The sequence below is a fragment of the Zalophus californianus genome, chromosome 11 (genome assembly GCF_009762305.2).
Source record: "Zalophus californianus isolate mZalCal1 chromosome 11, mZalCal1.pri.v2, whole genome shotgun sequence".
NCBI classification, from domain to species: domain Eukaryota; kingdom Metazoa; phylum Chordata; class Mammalia; order Carnivora; family Otariidae; genus Zalophus; species Zalophus californianus.
In genome coordinates, this window is record NC_045605.1 from 106759777 (window position 1) to 106775597 (window position 15821).

Genomic DNA, 15821 nt, shown 5'->3' on the forward strand with positions numbered 1-15821 from the left:
CCCACAGGCCTCTGCCTTCACCCTTCCGCAGCCGTGCGAAGCCCAGAGCTTAGACGCCGTCGGACTCAGGACAGGGGTTTCCCCGCGGCGCATTACCTGCCCCGCCCCTCGCAGAGTGCTATCTCTGCGCGTGCGCACTCGGGAAGGCAGGGTCTTGCGGGCCAAGGCCTTTCACGAAGACTGCTTTACTGCGCCTGCGTCGGGCCAAGCCGGAAGTACGTCCAACTCCCCCTCTTCGGGCTGTGGCCCAGCTTTTGTTTAGGCCTCGCTGGGCTGCAAGTTTTTTCTTCGGCCCTCGCAGAACAGGATGTCACAGCATAGGCCTTTACCTGGAATCTCCCCTTCCCCAACAGATGCAGACTTTCCCTTGCCCATCCGAGAGATGAAATTCAAACCTCTTTAGTCCAGTATCCTTGATCTTTTATAGCCTGGCCCCATCAAACCTTTCCAACATTGCCTCTTTTACCCTCCTCACTTTCAAACGCTGCTAGCCGCTCTGTAAAGACTCACCCTGCTCTGTTGATCTAAGACCTAAAGCTGATAGGGCCTCTGTGACGCCCTTCCGGAAACTACTCCATCCCCACAGCCGATAGGCCCTACTGGCCTCACACTACACCATCCACATCAGCTGCCTGCTTTCATGCCCCCGCATTTCATTCCCAGGGCATCCTCAGACTGCAGGCTTCTAGATGGCAATGCAAATATTCATCCAGCTCTGTATCACTTAATGTCCAGCCTGACATGACCAGCAAAGAGTGTGCTGTTTGCTGAAAGAAGGGAAATCTCCAGCCAGCTTGGCAATGAATTTATTAGTTCAGAGTAGAAAGAGCAAGAGTCCAACTGCTTCGATTCTTCAGTAAAAACTGAGCCTCTTGATTGGAGAGCTGCCAGCCTGCCCTCCCCCCTACTCTCCAAACAACTAGCCCTACTATCAAGGCACTTGAGAAAAGGGGAAACAGAGGAGTCTCAGACCGAACCTCCCTGGATCCTAGGAGGGGCCAGGCCAGGCCCTCAAATGCTGGTGTTAGTTCAAGGACAATGCCAGCACCACAGAGGGGCTGGTAAGGGTCATTATTTTGGCACAAGGTGGGAATAATCCAGGATTTGAGGAAGACACTTGGTGATAAGGCTTTGTGGCCTCAAAGGCCATAGCTCCAGCCTGTCCCTCTCTCTAGGAGAGTATTAGAAGCTGGAGGGTAGGGATGGGAGCCCCCAGAATTCCCTATAAAGAGAAAGGGGCTGAACATCAGGATAGGGGAAGAGTTTGAGTCCTCCCTGCTCCCCACTTTCCAGAGAAGTTAATGCTTCTGCTTAAGCACCTCCAAAAAGAGAGAGAGATAGACACTGCCAATAAAAGAATAAAATGCACCCCCCCAGAAGACATTACCCAAAGAAGTTGGGGGCAGTTGGAGCACACCCCTTCCCCCCCAGAATCCATAAGTGCTCGCTTTGGGAGGGTTTCAATCTCCTGCAACCCAGTGCTCCAGGCGGGGTAAGTGTCACCCACTTAGGAGCTGATCTGACTCAGAAGGGCTGAGAAGTCCATATCTGCGATGGAGGAGAAGTCTTCATCCCCTGAGAGGAGGCCGTTGGGGAGCCCAGAGGCCCCTAGGGGAGCAGGAGTTGGATCAGGGGGCCTCTGGGACCCTGTCACCAGGCGCGTTATTGCCTCAGGGTACTCCATGAGCATGGGCTCGGCTGTGTGTGGGGCCACAGATACACCCTGGTTCAGGAGCTGCTGAAACTCAGAGTTGTCAACGGATGCCAGGTCTGTGAACACGGCAGGGTCAGCGCTGTTGCCCAGCAGGGCCCCCAGGTCTTCGTCGGCATCAAACTGCAGCTGCAGCAGGGCCTCTGACAGCGTCCCTTCCCCGGCCTGGGTGGTCTTGGGGGCTGGGGGGACCACAGCCTGAGCAAGGCCTGGGGCTAAGATTGGGGCAGGGGCTGGGGCAGGGGCTGGGGCCAGGATTGGGGCAGGGGCCGGGGCCAAGGCAGAGGTCTGGTTTGGGATCTGCCCCGAAGAAAAGACCATGGGGGAGAACTCCTCGAAGTTGATGGTGCTGAGGGACGGCGTAAAGGGATAGGACTGGGGAGCTGGGGAGAGAGAGACAGAGTCAGGGGTCAGAGAGAGCTTCAGAGACCCACCCCGTCTGTGCACCAGCCCCTCCCCAGGAGCTCTCTGCCAGCACCCCGCTCCGTCCTTTGCCTGGTCGACGCGGTTCTGTCCTCACCCCCTCCAGCCCCCACAGCTCTCCCAGCTTCTTAGAGGAAGGGATGCTGTCGGCGATCAGCTGGTACAACTGCACTTTACAGCTGAAAACGAAACCTCGGGAGACCACGAGACCAAGGAGCATCCAGTGTCGTGGCCTGAAGCAGGGCACTTCGTTACTCTTTTTTGAGCTACAGAACAGCACGTACGTTCTGCTACCTTAGAGGAAATTTTGATTCCCTAATTCAACTGGAAGCTGAAGGCAAAGAGTGCATTTTTAAACTGTTTCCCAAGGAATCCAATACGGGATTTAGCTGACACAGTGGTTCTCAGCCCGCAGTGCTCATTGGTAAGGGCATCAGCGGGCTGGGCCACACTTCCGAAGCCTCCGATTGCACAGGTCAGTGATGGGACCGGGACCCAGGAATGCACATCTTCACCACTCCCTAACGGCTCGGATGTAGGTAACTAGGCCTCAAGCCCTGGGAAACATGAGCCCAACAGAGAGCAGGCTTCAGACACCTGCTGGGGAAGCTGACTGCTTGTCCCCCCAGCCCAGGTGTCTAAACCACAGGCCAAACAGATTGGAGCCTGTAGTTCCAGTGGGGCAACAGGAAATCCTTACCTGGCTTGGGAACGGAAGTTGTGCTTCGGGAAGGCACAGCAATGCGCCGGGGTGGAGGCCGGGGGTCGGTGGGTCCTGTGGGGCGAGACTGGGTCAGTCCCTAGCTCCCAGTTCCTAGCTCCCTCGTAGTCTCCCTCCCCCGTCCACCACCTTCTCTCTAATGCTCTCCACTACCCCTCTCACCATTGAAAGGACTCTTTTTCATGATGCTCTTGAAGGTCTCATATGTCCTTTTGCGTTTCTCCTCAATCCGGTGACGATCATCTAGAAAAGAAATGGGGAGAAGTGGGCCTTGCTCTTTTCAGCTGGACCCCCAGAGCTTGCTTGGATCCTCAGAGCTTTCAAAGGACGCTCAGGAGGAAGATGATGATGAGAAAAGCTTTCCTTAAGACCCTTTCTCCAAACCCTCCCCGCCAATGAGAAGAGCCGCACAACACTGTGAGACACAGCAATTCTGAGAATCCCACAGCTTTCCGAGACGGCCTCTGTTGGCTGAATGCAACCCCCAAAGTCCACATGGACGCCTCCAAGTAAAGGGGCCAAGCTCTGGGGGGGGCAGGAGCCCTTGGGGGACCCTGTCTCCAGCTTATTGGCATCGCCCACATCCTAGCTCACTCCCAGCCTGGATCCAGGCCTGGCCAAGAGCTTTGTGCTCTGGGGCAGCTGCGGCACGACAGGCTTGCGGAAGACCAACGAGAGACCCGCACTCTTACCTCGGACGGTTGGCTAGTTCAGCCCGGGGCCTCCAAGACTGCCGACGTACCGTGGCACGTGGATAACTCCACAGCCCTCAGTCCAAAGCCAACCTCATCATCTCACCTCCAAAATCTGCTTCCTCCTCCTCCAGGGTCCCCTCACCACCCATCTGCCCTGTCACCAAAACTAGAAACCTTGAGATCGTCCTCAACATCTTCCTTTCTCTCACTTCCCACCACCCACTAACTTGACAACACATTTACCAAGCACCCACCACATGCAGGCTCTGTTTTGGCCACTGGGGATATGGCTGTGAGTAAGCAGACGAGACTCCTGCTCCCCCAAAAGTTGACACCCTAGTGACGGGGGGCAGAGACACAACCATACACAAGTGATAGGAGCTCTGAGGAAGAGACACAGGGTGATGTAACAGAACCGGAAGTGAGGTTGGAGAGTTGAGGTGGCCACGGAAGCACTGGTGTGAGCCCATCGTGTGAGGATCTGGGGCGAAGCATTTCAAGCCGAGACAACAGCTGGAGAGCAGGTCCTGGGGAGGACCCAGGGAGGCCAGCGGTGGAGGGGAACTTGGCCATTCGCTCCACAAGGTTCACAGCACATCTCCTGGACCACTGCAGCATCTTCCCTGCAATGGCCTCCCTGCCTTCAGTCTCTCCTCTCCAATCCTCTACATACCCCTGCCAGAGTGAGGTTCCAGATCCACTGGTGCCCCTTCCTTGCTTAAACCTTCGGTGGCTCCCCACTACCTTTAGGACAAAATCTTGGATGAATGCCTGAGTCTGACACTCAAGGCTCGCTGCTCACTGGCAGCTCCCGCGAGGTTGCCCCAAACACAGTGGGCGCCCTCCAACACCCCTGCACCTCCAGGTGCCTGTCCGCCTGCCTACAGAATGCACTTCTGGGTCTTTCTCCACCTTAAATGCTCCTGCTCCACGTGGCCATCTCCAGCTCTTTGCACACGCCTCCCTCCATCTCACACGTCATTCTGTCACTTAAGAATCTGTTCTGCGTGTTTATCTTTCTCATGTGACTGAGCTTCTGGAGCGCAGGGAACACATCTCCGTCACCTCTGTATTCATACTCCCTAGCACGGGCCCTGACACCAACTGGGCTCTCGGTAATTATTTGTGGAAAGAACCGATGGCTGTTTCACGGGTTGCTTTCCAAACTCTATTAGACTGTCCCGAGGGCAGAAAACACCCTCAGGCTAGATGATGGGCTTTGGATTGAAGTTCATTCTGGCTGTTCCTAATGTGGTCAGGTGCCCAAAAGCCTGTATCAAATCATGACGATGTCGTCGTGACAAGAGACACACAGCATGCCCACAGGACCCTAGAGCCAGAGAGCCTGGGTTTAAATACTAACTCTGCGACTATCAATGTGACCTCGGGCAAGTTAGACACCATGTTCTAAAATCAGGTAATTCACTGATATGCTTGGAATAGGACCAAACACGTAATAAGGGCTCAGTGTCTTGGGTGCCCTTACTATGAACTGAGGCAAGCAAGAGAATCTGGCTATTGCATAAATCCCTGCCCAACTCCAGTGTGTGACCCTCACCCACAGCCACGTCTAGCCCTGGCCTCACTTTCACTGGCGGGAGTCCGACAGCCCTGCTGCTTCCCTCCCCAGCTGTGTACCTGTGTCTGGCAAGTACTGGAATTCCATGGGCTCGCTGAGCTCCCGATCTGAAGGCCGCCGCAGCTGCATGGAGACACGCACGGGGGCCTGCAGGCTGGGGTCAGCGTAGGGAGGTGTCCGGAACACAATGGCCACTTGTCGGTGGACGTCAGCTTGAGAAAAGGAGCCTCGGGCCTCCCAGCCTGGTCCGGTGAAATATACTTCAATGTCCTCTGCAGGAGATGGGGCAGCAATGTGGGTCACTGTGTTCAACTCACACAGCTCACCAGCCCCCCACAATTGCTGAGACTTGTTTCCTGAGATACATCACTCTGCTGCCCCCGAGGTGTTGGCGGGAGTGTTTAAAGCCAGTCTCCTGACACTCACCATCTCTGCTTAGCCTTGCCCCTCACCTCCTGTTCCAGAGTCCAGCCCTCTTCCTGGTGTATACCTTTCTGCACCTTGTCACACAGCAGGAAGATCTCATCCCCCCCGAGGCAGCTCCCAGAGTTTCGGTTCACTCGGCAGATCTTGAGCTCGGCGGTATTGGGGGCACCTGAGGGTGTGGGAATAAGGAAGGAAGCCCAGAACCATCAGAGGTCTCCAGTGCTGGCCCGCAGGAGATGCAACATCCCTGTCCATCCCAGAGTCAAGGCTGTCCAGAGCTTCCTGACCACACCTCTGCAGCCAAGGTTCGACCGATCCCATGGCTCCTCGCTCCCAACTTCTTTAGCAACTGTTTACGTACTAGCACCTACTATGTACCCAGCACCGTTCTAGGCACAGAGAACACAACAAAACCCAAACATCTCTGACCTCATGGAGCTTATAGTCCAGGGGAACCAATCTGGTCACACCTCCTCTCTTTCCACCACACCCAAGCAACCTTCAAGGCCCAGTATGCTTGGCAACAAACCCCTCCTGACTTCAACTTCATCCTGGTTTCCTATCCCTTTTATTTTCATTCATCTTGGCTGGTTACATAATTTAAAAGACTGCAATTGATCAACATTGGCCCAATTCATCTGTGAACTTCCCGTGAGCTTTCATCACTGAATTACTACTCTGAATCATCTTGTTCCTGGGAGCTCATTTCCTGGAGTTTTTAGTACAGCTCTGGGCACACCATCCTCTCATCACCTATTCAGAGTGCCTGTCTTCCACTGGACTCCCTGCCAGCCTGGAAACTATGCCTCAAGGGCAGCTCAGGGTCTTCTCTGCCTTGTCCCCTCAGCCAGCACAGAGCTGGACATAGAAGAGATGACAAATACACAAGATGCCTGAATGAAGCCAGAGCTCCTCTCGCAGGCCATTCCCAGCCAACCCCCTTCCTCCTCCCAGGCTCGTCCCTCTCCCCTTCCCATGGCTCCTTGGCCACTTACGGTTGTCAAAGATGGGATGAGAGAGGACAGGTGACAAGCGGAGGGGCCTGCCTGCCGGGTCCCGCACTGTCACCTGGAAGCAGAGTCGCACCGCATTCAGGTCGTAGTCCCCACGCTGTTCTTCTATGGGAACTGTCACAAAAATAGATGGTCAGGGGATCGGGAGGTATGGTGGGGAGTTCTGGGCCAGGGGGATTGCTTGAGTGAGTGTCAAACAGTAGGAGTCCTAAAGGAGGAGGGAGAGAAGGTTCTAGACCCATCACTGACCTGGGTGACCCACCTGGGACCCTGGATGTCATGTCCCCTCACTGGCTCCCAGTTTCCCCAGTGGTAAAATGGGAGTGTGTACTGAATGGGCAGCAAAATTCCATCTGTACTATGAGTCTTGGCCAATGAGGGAGAGATGCAAGGAAGGTGGCTCCGAAAGGATGACAGAGGGTGGGGGTCCTTCAGGCAGGTCCCAGCCTTTGTTCCCTCACCCCTCACCTTGGAAGGGATTGTTGTTGGTCTGGATGCGTTGACTGATGGCCTGCTCCAGGTCCCGCTTCTTTACACACTGGATCCCCAGGTTCTGGAAGCTGAGTCCCCCCGCCAGGAATAAGTCCCCTTGTCTCTGCCCAGTCTGCCCCTCCTTCCCATACCCATTCACCAGATCACCACTGTGCTTCACCCCCTCGAATGGCTTCCTACGGTGCTGCAAAGAAACCCACTCCTTACCTTAGCTGACAAGCACCTGTGCCCTGCGGCCTGGCCCTAGCCACAGTCCCTGCTGGCCACCCCCCCCCCCCCTCAGTCGCAGTAGCTTCTTTTCTGTTCTCCAAACACACTAAACTCACCCCCCACTTTGAGACCTTTGCATTTGTTCACTCTGCTTGGAATGTTTTTTCCATGCTTCTCTGCTCTTTCTCACTATTCAAGCCTTAACTGGGAGGCCTTTCCTGACAATCCCCGGCCTCCCCTCCACCAGTCGGCTATTCTTCCAACCTAAAACTGTTTTTATTTTCATCAGTGAGGTTACTTTGGGGGTTCAGAGGTGATTACGGGGTCCATCCCTATCCCATGGAGCTCATATCTACTTGACAGTGGAGATGCACAAACAGGTAAGTTCAAGGCAAAGAGAATCTGCTTGCAGAGCTAGGAGTGAGGGATTCTGCCCCGTGTCCAGCTACATAACGGCCCTGCCTCCTGTCCCCCGACGTCACCCCCCATACCCTGCTGGTCAGGAGCTCACCTGTGGATGCAGCGGTCTGGGCAGAGCTCAGCCTCATAGAAGCCATCCCGGCAGTCTTTCCCCACAAGCTCATGGGGGTGAGGCCGGTGAGGGGGGTCCTTGGTGACCAGGGAGATGCGAACTGTCCCTGGCCCAGTGTAGCCATTGATCTGTTCAAAGTACAGAGAACATCTAGAGACTTGGGAATTCCAGTCCCAATTCCCAGACGCTGACTGCACCCAGGGCCTGGAGGTGAGCCTGCTGGGGTTCCGCAGTTCCTTCCCGCAAACCCACTCTGTGCGCCCCCGCCCCCCCCACCACCACTAACAGCCATGCTGACCTTGATGGTGGGGTGGGTCTTGGTGGTATCAGTGCTCCTCTCGCCCGGGATACTGCCGGCGGAGCGCCCCTCGCACTTGTAGCGGAAGCGCATGCCCCGCTGCTTGGGCTGCTCGATGATCTCCACATAGGGGCCGGAGGCCTGGGCAGGCTCTGCAGGCGAGACGCCGACCAGCCCCAATCAGGCGGCTGCCCTCCTTGTCCCGAACCCCCGGGGAGCTCCTCCCGACTCACTGAGAAAGGGTGGTCCACTTACCAGACGGGAAGATGAGGGGAAACAGGTCTGAAAGGAGAGGGAGACAAGCGTCAGCACAAGCCCACTTCCCATCCTTACCACGGTGGGCCTGCTGCCCCGCGGAGAGGCGATGGAGCCAGACTCCCTCCCTCCCAAGGGCACTGAGTCAGGGCCTGCTCCCTGGAAAGCCTGCGGTGAAACTAAGGAGAAGGGGCAAAGTAGGCAGAAACACCTGTTTCCTGATGGAAAACTGGGTACAGCGTCCTCTCCCTACTGAGGGAAACGGAGTCAGGGCCCGTTCTACTTCCATAAGGAAAACTAAGGGAGGGCACTCCCCACACCTCACCCTGAGAGAAAACTGAGTCAGATACATTCTCCCCTAACAAGGAAACTTAAGTCAGAACTGCCCCCATGGCCCCGGGCTGAAACGGAGTCAAAGCTCACCGCCCCCCTTCCCCGGAGGATACTTTGTCAAGACCCCGCCACCCAAAGGGGAAACTGAGTCAGACCCTTCCAAGCCCGCCCCGCCCCGCGCCACCATCCGGCCGGCCGCTCCCTGCGTAGCGCCCCGGCGCAGGAAGGGGCGGAAGGCGGCGCGGGGTCTCCCGTCGCCGTCCCCGCGGCCCCGACGCGGCCACCCCGCGGGGTCAGAGGGCGCCCTCACCGTCCATGGCCGGGGTCCCGGGGGCGGGGCCGGGGTCGCAGCTGGGCCCGCAGCGCGCGCTACAGCCAAGCCATTCGCCAGAGGCGGAAATGCGCCGCGCGCGCCCGCCGCCGCGTCACTGCCGGGAATCCGGCCGCGCCTGCGCGCTGCGCCGCCGCCGCCGCCGCTACCGCCGCCGCCGACTCGGCCGTCGGCACCCGCGCGGGGCCAGGTGCGCGCCCCGCCGAGGACTGGAGGCCGCGCGCGCCGCCGCTGCCGGAGGCTGGGAACAAGTGCGCGCCGCTCGGGGGACTAAGAAGCTGCTCGTCCCGACGCCGCTTCTGGGGCTGGCGGGGCTGCTGGGCTCCCTTCCTTGGTCTGGGCCCCGCCTGGAGGGCGGGCCCGACGATTACTCACAATGTTTTTAGGGGATTTCGGGGGCCCCCTCCCGCTGATCGGAGGAGTTTGGTGATGTCACCAGGCCCGGTCTGGAGCCCAGCCAGGGCTGCTGGCTGCGGCCGCCTTCCCTGCGCAGGGAAAGGCCCGGGCCTGCTTCGCCTGCAAAGGCCAGGTGGCTGAACACACGGTTTCCTAATCGCCAAAGGTGCTTCATGGTAGTTGTCGCCGCAGAAGCACTTTTTAATTTGCCATCCACCCCAATCTGAACGCAGCGGGGGCAAAAGGGAACGACCGGACTTTTCCACCTGGCAGTGCTTGGACCGTGGGCTTCGCAGAGCGGGCTGCACGCCAGGGGCGACCGAGGCCGCGCTGAGTCGGCTGCCGCTAGCCAGGGGGCCGGAGGGCTCGTAGGTTTAGGATGCATATGCGTTGGGCGCCCGGGTGGCTCAGATGGTTAAGCGTCTGTCTTCGGCTCAGGTCATGATCCCAGGGTCTTGGGATCGAGTCCCGCATCAGGCTCCCTACTCCTTGGGAGCCTGCTTCTCCCTCTGCCCCCCCCCCTCTGTCTGTCTCTCATGAATAAATAAATAAAAAGTTTTAAAAAAAAGATGCATATGCGTTTACGATTCATCCATACTGCGGGTCCTGGGGGGACGATGGATGGACAGGGGTAAATATCCAGAGCCTCCTCTCTGCCGCCAGATGTCTGTGTCTTAGAAGGTCCCGGACCCCTGGTGCCGCTTAAACCGGCAGGGTCATTTCCCCCTCTCCCCCGCCCATCTCCCCAGGGCCTACTGTTAGGGTCCAACCGTTGACCAGAACATTTCCACTAATTACCCATCAAGTGACCTCTCGGCGGGGGGCGGGGTATCGTCCCCAAGGCCAAGCCCATATGCGTATGCGGGGTGAGGGAGGAGGCTGGAGTACCCCCAACTCCAGGCTTTTTGCTCATCCCCAAAGGAAGATGCCCCGGTGGCAGGCTGCGGATTCTTCCCCAAATGGAGAAAGACTGACTTCGTTCTAAATTAGGGAATCATGTGGGAATTGGAAAAGATTGGAAATTCTGACTTGCTTTCCCAGGCTCTGAAAAAACAGGAAGAGAAAAGTGAAAACAGTTAACCACCCCTCCCACTCATTTCAGTTTCTCCTTTGGCTGGCCCGGATTTGAAGAGTCAGCTCACTTTTTTTTTTGAGGAGGCCGACTTGAGGTCGACAGAATGGATTAATTACAATCTTTGGTTAATGACACAATTAGTGATCCTTGCATGATCCTCTTTTAAAAATTCACATATATTTATAACTTAACACGTGGAATTGCACTGTGCCCATTGCAAAACTTAAGGGGCTAGGTAGAATACCACCAGGACTGTGTCCACCCACCACCTGTTCATCCCCCTACACTGGCGTCCCATGCACCATCACCCAGTAGTCTGTGTTACTGCCTTGACATGTTTTAAAAGAAAAAAAAAGAAGTACTCACATATACAGGCCTACACAATATGTTGTTTGGTTTTGATGAGTTCTGAACTTCTATGAAGAGACTTATCATACTACTTTTCCTTGGTTATTTGCTTTTATTACTCAACATATTACTAAGATTCATCTGTTCCATTGTTCATTCACTTTTTACTACTGTATACTATTCTGTTGTGTGAATATACCATGGTTTGTTTGTTTATTCATCCTGAGAATGGCCACATGGGTTTCTGTGGTGGTTTTTTTTTTTTTTGCTATTATAAACAGTGTTATTAAGAACATTCCTGTGTATGTGTCCTGTTGTACATGTATCCAGAGTTTTTTTGAGGGGTACATACCCAAAAGTGATTTATTAGGGTATAGAATTTCCCTTTATCAGTTTTCTAAATAAGGTCTTAGTTCTCTCATATTCTCCAAAATTGATAAATAGGCATTTTTAAATTTTTAAATTTTTTTTAAAGATTTTATATATTTATTTGACACAGAGAGAGCACCAGCAGGGGGAGGAACAGAGGGAGAGGGACAAGCCGACTCTGAGCTCAGTGCTGAGCCTGATATAGGGCTCAATCCCATGACCCTGAGATCATGATCTGAGCCAAAATCAAGAGTCAGAGGCTTAACCGACTGGGCCACCCAGGTGCCTAGGCATTTTAAAAAAATCTTAATGAATGCATAGATTTAAACATATTTGATGTGCTTTGATCTGTTAATATTTGATCTATTGTTATTCTTTTTTTTTAAGATTCTATTTGACAGAGAGAGACATAGTATGAGCAGGAACACAAGCAGAGGGAGTGGGAGAGGGAGAAGCAGGCTTCCCGCGGAGCAGGGAACCCGATGCGAGGCTCGATCCCAGGACCCTGGGACCATGACCTGAGTGGAAGGTAGACGCTTAACAACTGAGCCACCCAGGCACCCCTGATCTATTGTTATTCTTATTGAAGTTCAAATTGTTCCATCTCTGACCAGTGGAAATCTTTTCAACTCTGTTCTTCAGGACTTTTGACATAATTCCACAATTCCGAGATCTGGAATTGGAAAGCTTTCTGAAGAGCCTGGTTCTTCTTAGTGGGAAATGGTATTTAGAGACCCCAGTCTTAGTGCTAGTATCAATAAGTATCGATACTGGGTGAGTCATTGTACATCTTTTCAATAAACAGGCTATATATATAAAATAAATGCATCAGGAGTTCGCACTGGTATCTCCTTTTCTTTTTTTAGATTTTTTATTTATTCATTTGAGAGAGAGACAGAGAGAGAGCACAAGCAGGGGAGAGAGGCAGAGGGAGAAGCAAACTCCCTGCTGAGCAGGGAGCCCAATGTGGGGCTCGATCCCAGGACCTAGAGATCACGACCTGAGCTGAAGGCAGATGCTTAACCATCTGAGCCATCCAAGCGCCCCCTGATATCTCCTTTTCAAATTTAGGACCACAGGGTTTTAACTTAACCTCAATTATCTTATGTATTTCTCCTGTGTTTAAAAAAAAAAACACAACTCAATTCTCTTTTTGCAGACATAGAACAATGCATTCTTAAGTTCATATGTAGTCTCAAGGGACCCTGAATAGCGAAAACAATCTGGAAAAAGAAAAACAAAGTTGGAGGACTAATACTTCTTGATTTCAAAACTTACTACAAAAGAATACTAATCAAACTAATGTGGTACAGATATATAGATCAATGAAATAGAATAGATAGCCCAGAAAAATAAACTCTCATATATATGTTTGAATGATTAAAAAATTTTTTTTTTATTAATCAGAGAGAGAGAGAGTGCACAAGCAGGGCGAGCAGCAGGCCGAGGGAGAAGCAGGCTCCCCGCTGAGCAAGGAACCCGATGCAGGACCCCATCCCAGGACCCTGGGATCATGACCTGAGCCAAAGGCAGATGCTTAACTGACTGAGCCAACCAGACGTCCCTATATGGTTGAATGATTTTGGAAAAGAGTGCTAAGACCATTCAGTAAGGAAAGAACAGTCTTTTCACAAATGGTGCTGGGAAAACTGGATATCCACTTTCAACAGAATAAAGTTGGACCCTTACCTTACATCATATACACAAATTAACTCAAAATAAATTGAAGACTTAAAGAACTAAAACCATAAACTCTTTTTTTCTTTTTTAGAGGGGGAGAGAGAGAGAGTGAGCGAGTGAATGCACAGTGTGGGGGGAGGGGCAAAGGGAGAGGGAGAGAAAATCCTAAGCAGAGTCCATGCCCAGCGTGGAGCCCAATGCCAGGCTCAGTCTCACAACTCTGAGATCATGACCTGGGTCAAAATCAGGAGTCGGACACTTAATCAATTGAGCCACCCAGGTGTCCCAAACTATAAAACTCTTAGAAGAAAGCAGAGGGGAAAATCTTCATGACATTGGACTTGGCAGTGATTTCTTGGATATGACACAACAACACAGGCAAACAAAGAAAAGAGATTTTAAGAAATAGATAAATTCGACTTTGTCAAAACTGAAAACTTTTTTGCATCAGAAGACACTATCAACGGAGTAAAAAAGCAACACAGAAGGGGAAGAAATGTTTACAAGGCATGATCAGATAAATATTCATATCCAGGATATATAAATAACTCCTAAAACTCAACAACCACCACCAAAAAACTCAATTCAAAAATAGGCAATGAGCAGATATTTCTCTAAAGATATAAAATAGCAAATAAGCACATGAAAAGATGCTCAGCATAACAGCCATCAGAGAAATGACTAATATACAAAGTTTAATACAAAGATGAACACAAATATGAACACAGAGTTTAATAAAACAATGTAAATATTGTCTATAAAACCATATAAATAGTTTTCTTGTTGGAGCTGGTTGTTGGTGGTGTTGTTGGGGTGTGTGTGTGTGTGTTTTAAGTAGGCTTCACACCCAGCATGGAGCCCAACACAGGGCTTGAACTCAGAACCCTGAGGTCAAGACCTGAGCTGAAATCAAGAGTCAGACACTTAAACGAGGAGACCCCCAGGTGCCCCGTTGTTTTTTAAGTAGGCTCTACACCCAACGTGGAGCTTGAACTCATGACCCTGAGATCAGGAGTCGTATGCTCTACCAGCTGAGCCAGCTAGGCACCCAGGGAGCTGGTTGCCCCTATTTATTTGCTTTTTAAAAGATTTTATTTTGGGGGCACCTGAGTGGCTCAGTCATTAAGCGTCTGCCTTCGGCTCAGGTTATGATCCCAGGGTCCCAGGATCGAGCCCCGCATCAGGCTCCCTGCTCAGCAGGGAGCCTGCTTCTCCCTCTCTCTCTGCCTGCCGCTCCCCCTGCTTGTGCTCTCTCTCTCTGTGTCAAATAAATAAATTACATCTTAAAAAATATTTTATTTTTAGGTAATCTCTACACCCAACGTGGGGCTCGAACTCACAACCCCAAAATCAAGTCACATGCTCTACCGACTGAGCCAGCCAGGGGCCCCAAACCTCCCAGTTTAAATAAGGAACTTAGAAACAAGTTATCTGTCAGTTTTTCTGACACATATGGAAATATCTGCACCGGTTATGGATTTAATATCTGTTTCTGTAACTCTCCTAAAAATGACATCTTCCAGGGGCACCTGGGTGGCTCAGTCAGTTAAGCATCTGCCTTCAGCTCAGGTCATGATCCCAGGGTCCTGGGATCGAGCCCCACATCGGGCTCCCTGCTCAGCAGAAGCCTGCTTCTCCCTCTCCCACTCCCCCTGCTTGTGTTCCTGCTCTTGCTATCTCCGTCAAATAAATAAATAAAGTCTTTAAAAAAAATGACATCTTCCCTATCTCTTGGATTTTCCTCCCAGTGGTAATTTGGGAATGTATGAATTGAAATTGTATCAAACTAGAAAAGTACACCTGGATATGTAAAGAAATCACTGCTTTACATCTTTCTGGCCACCAGCCAGTTGATTTACTTTACGTGTGATTTGTCTTAGTTCACTGGGCCCTGGGAACCAGCTCCCCTGGCCCATTTCCAGCATTATAACAATAGCTAACATTGCGCATTGACTGTGTGTCAGATTTTGAGCTAAATGCCGTACATGGGTGATCATTTGAATCTAATGCTCACAGCCAGTCTTTGAGCTAGGTGTTGTACCATTCACCTCCACATTACATGTGAAGTAGCAGGTTCAAAGACACCGGGTAACATGCTTAAGGTCACATAGCTTCTGGAGAAGCCAAGATTTAAACCCAGTTCTGTCTGACCTGAGAGCTGACATTTTGTCGCAATTACCTACGACAGTGTGACCAGGGAGCCAAGTCCCAGATGCAGTGGCTGGAAGGACCCTTGGGGCCCTTCAGGTCGGCTTTGAAGCAAGTCTCTTCCCTAGTGTCCTTCCATGTCTACCTTTGGCTCCAACTCAGTCACCTCAAGCAAGAGGATGCTCGAAGCAGCTCTGGATTTTCAAGGTCCTTTCTGATGTAAGGTCAGAATCTGCCTCCCTTTGGCTTCCATTAGATGGTTAGCCTTTTGCCCTATGAGGCCTTAAAGAAGACATTAGGCTAGTCCCCACCCTAGGGAATCCCCTCAGATCTTGACTCATTCATTTACCAGATATTTACTGTGTACCCACAGTGTGCCTGGGACAGAGCAGTGAACAAGACAAAGTTGTAACCTTGGTGGAGTTGGCGTGCGCGCGCGCGTGCACACACACACACACACACGCGCGCGCGCGCACACACACACACACCCTTCTAGTCTCTCTGGATTATTCCAGCTTTCCAGATTCAAGGTCCTTTGAAAATGTGTACAGATTTGTAAATTTGTACAGATGAGGTAGCTGTACAAAGAACAAGGTCATGGAGCTGGCTGTGATGACCCCATGCAAGATGTTCTGGCTTGTTTCCAGCCTTTGGAGGGGCCCTAGATCCAGGGTAATCCCAAAGTTTTACTCTGTCCCAGTCCTGGCAATAAAGGAAAGAAAATTGTGTCTCCCCATCTCCATACACCAAACAAGCAGGCAGCAGGACAGGCCCAATTCATTGGCC

At 52.3% G+C, this 15821-nt stretch overlaps 1 protein-coding gene across 1 annotated transcript; it reads right to left on the reverse strand.

Annotated features, from left to right (window-relative positions):
- Positions 1-789: 789 nt before the first annotated feature.
- RELA (RELA proto-oncogene, NF-kB subunit) lies at positions 790-9137 on the reverse strand. The gene is made up of 11 exons (XM_027580575.2): positions 8999-9137; positions 8356-8382; positions 8101-8252; positions 7782-7930; positions 7037-7128; positions 6551-6682; positions 5620-5724; positions 5189-5401; positions 3018-3098; positions 2835-2909; positions 790-2094 (listed from the first exon to the last, which is right to left on the reverse strand). The coding sequence occupies exons 1-11, from the start codon at positions 9003-9005 to the stop codon at positions 1508-1510; spliced, it is 1620 nt and encodes a 539-aa protein (XP_027436376.1). The 5' UTR covers positions 9006-9137; the 3' UTR covers positions 790-1507.
- Between the last annotated feature and the right edge of the window lie 6684 nt (positions 9138-15821).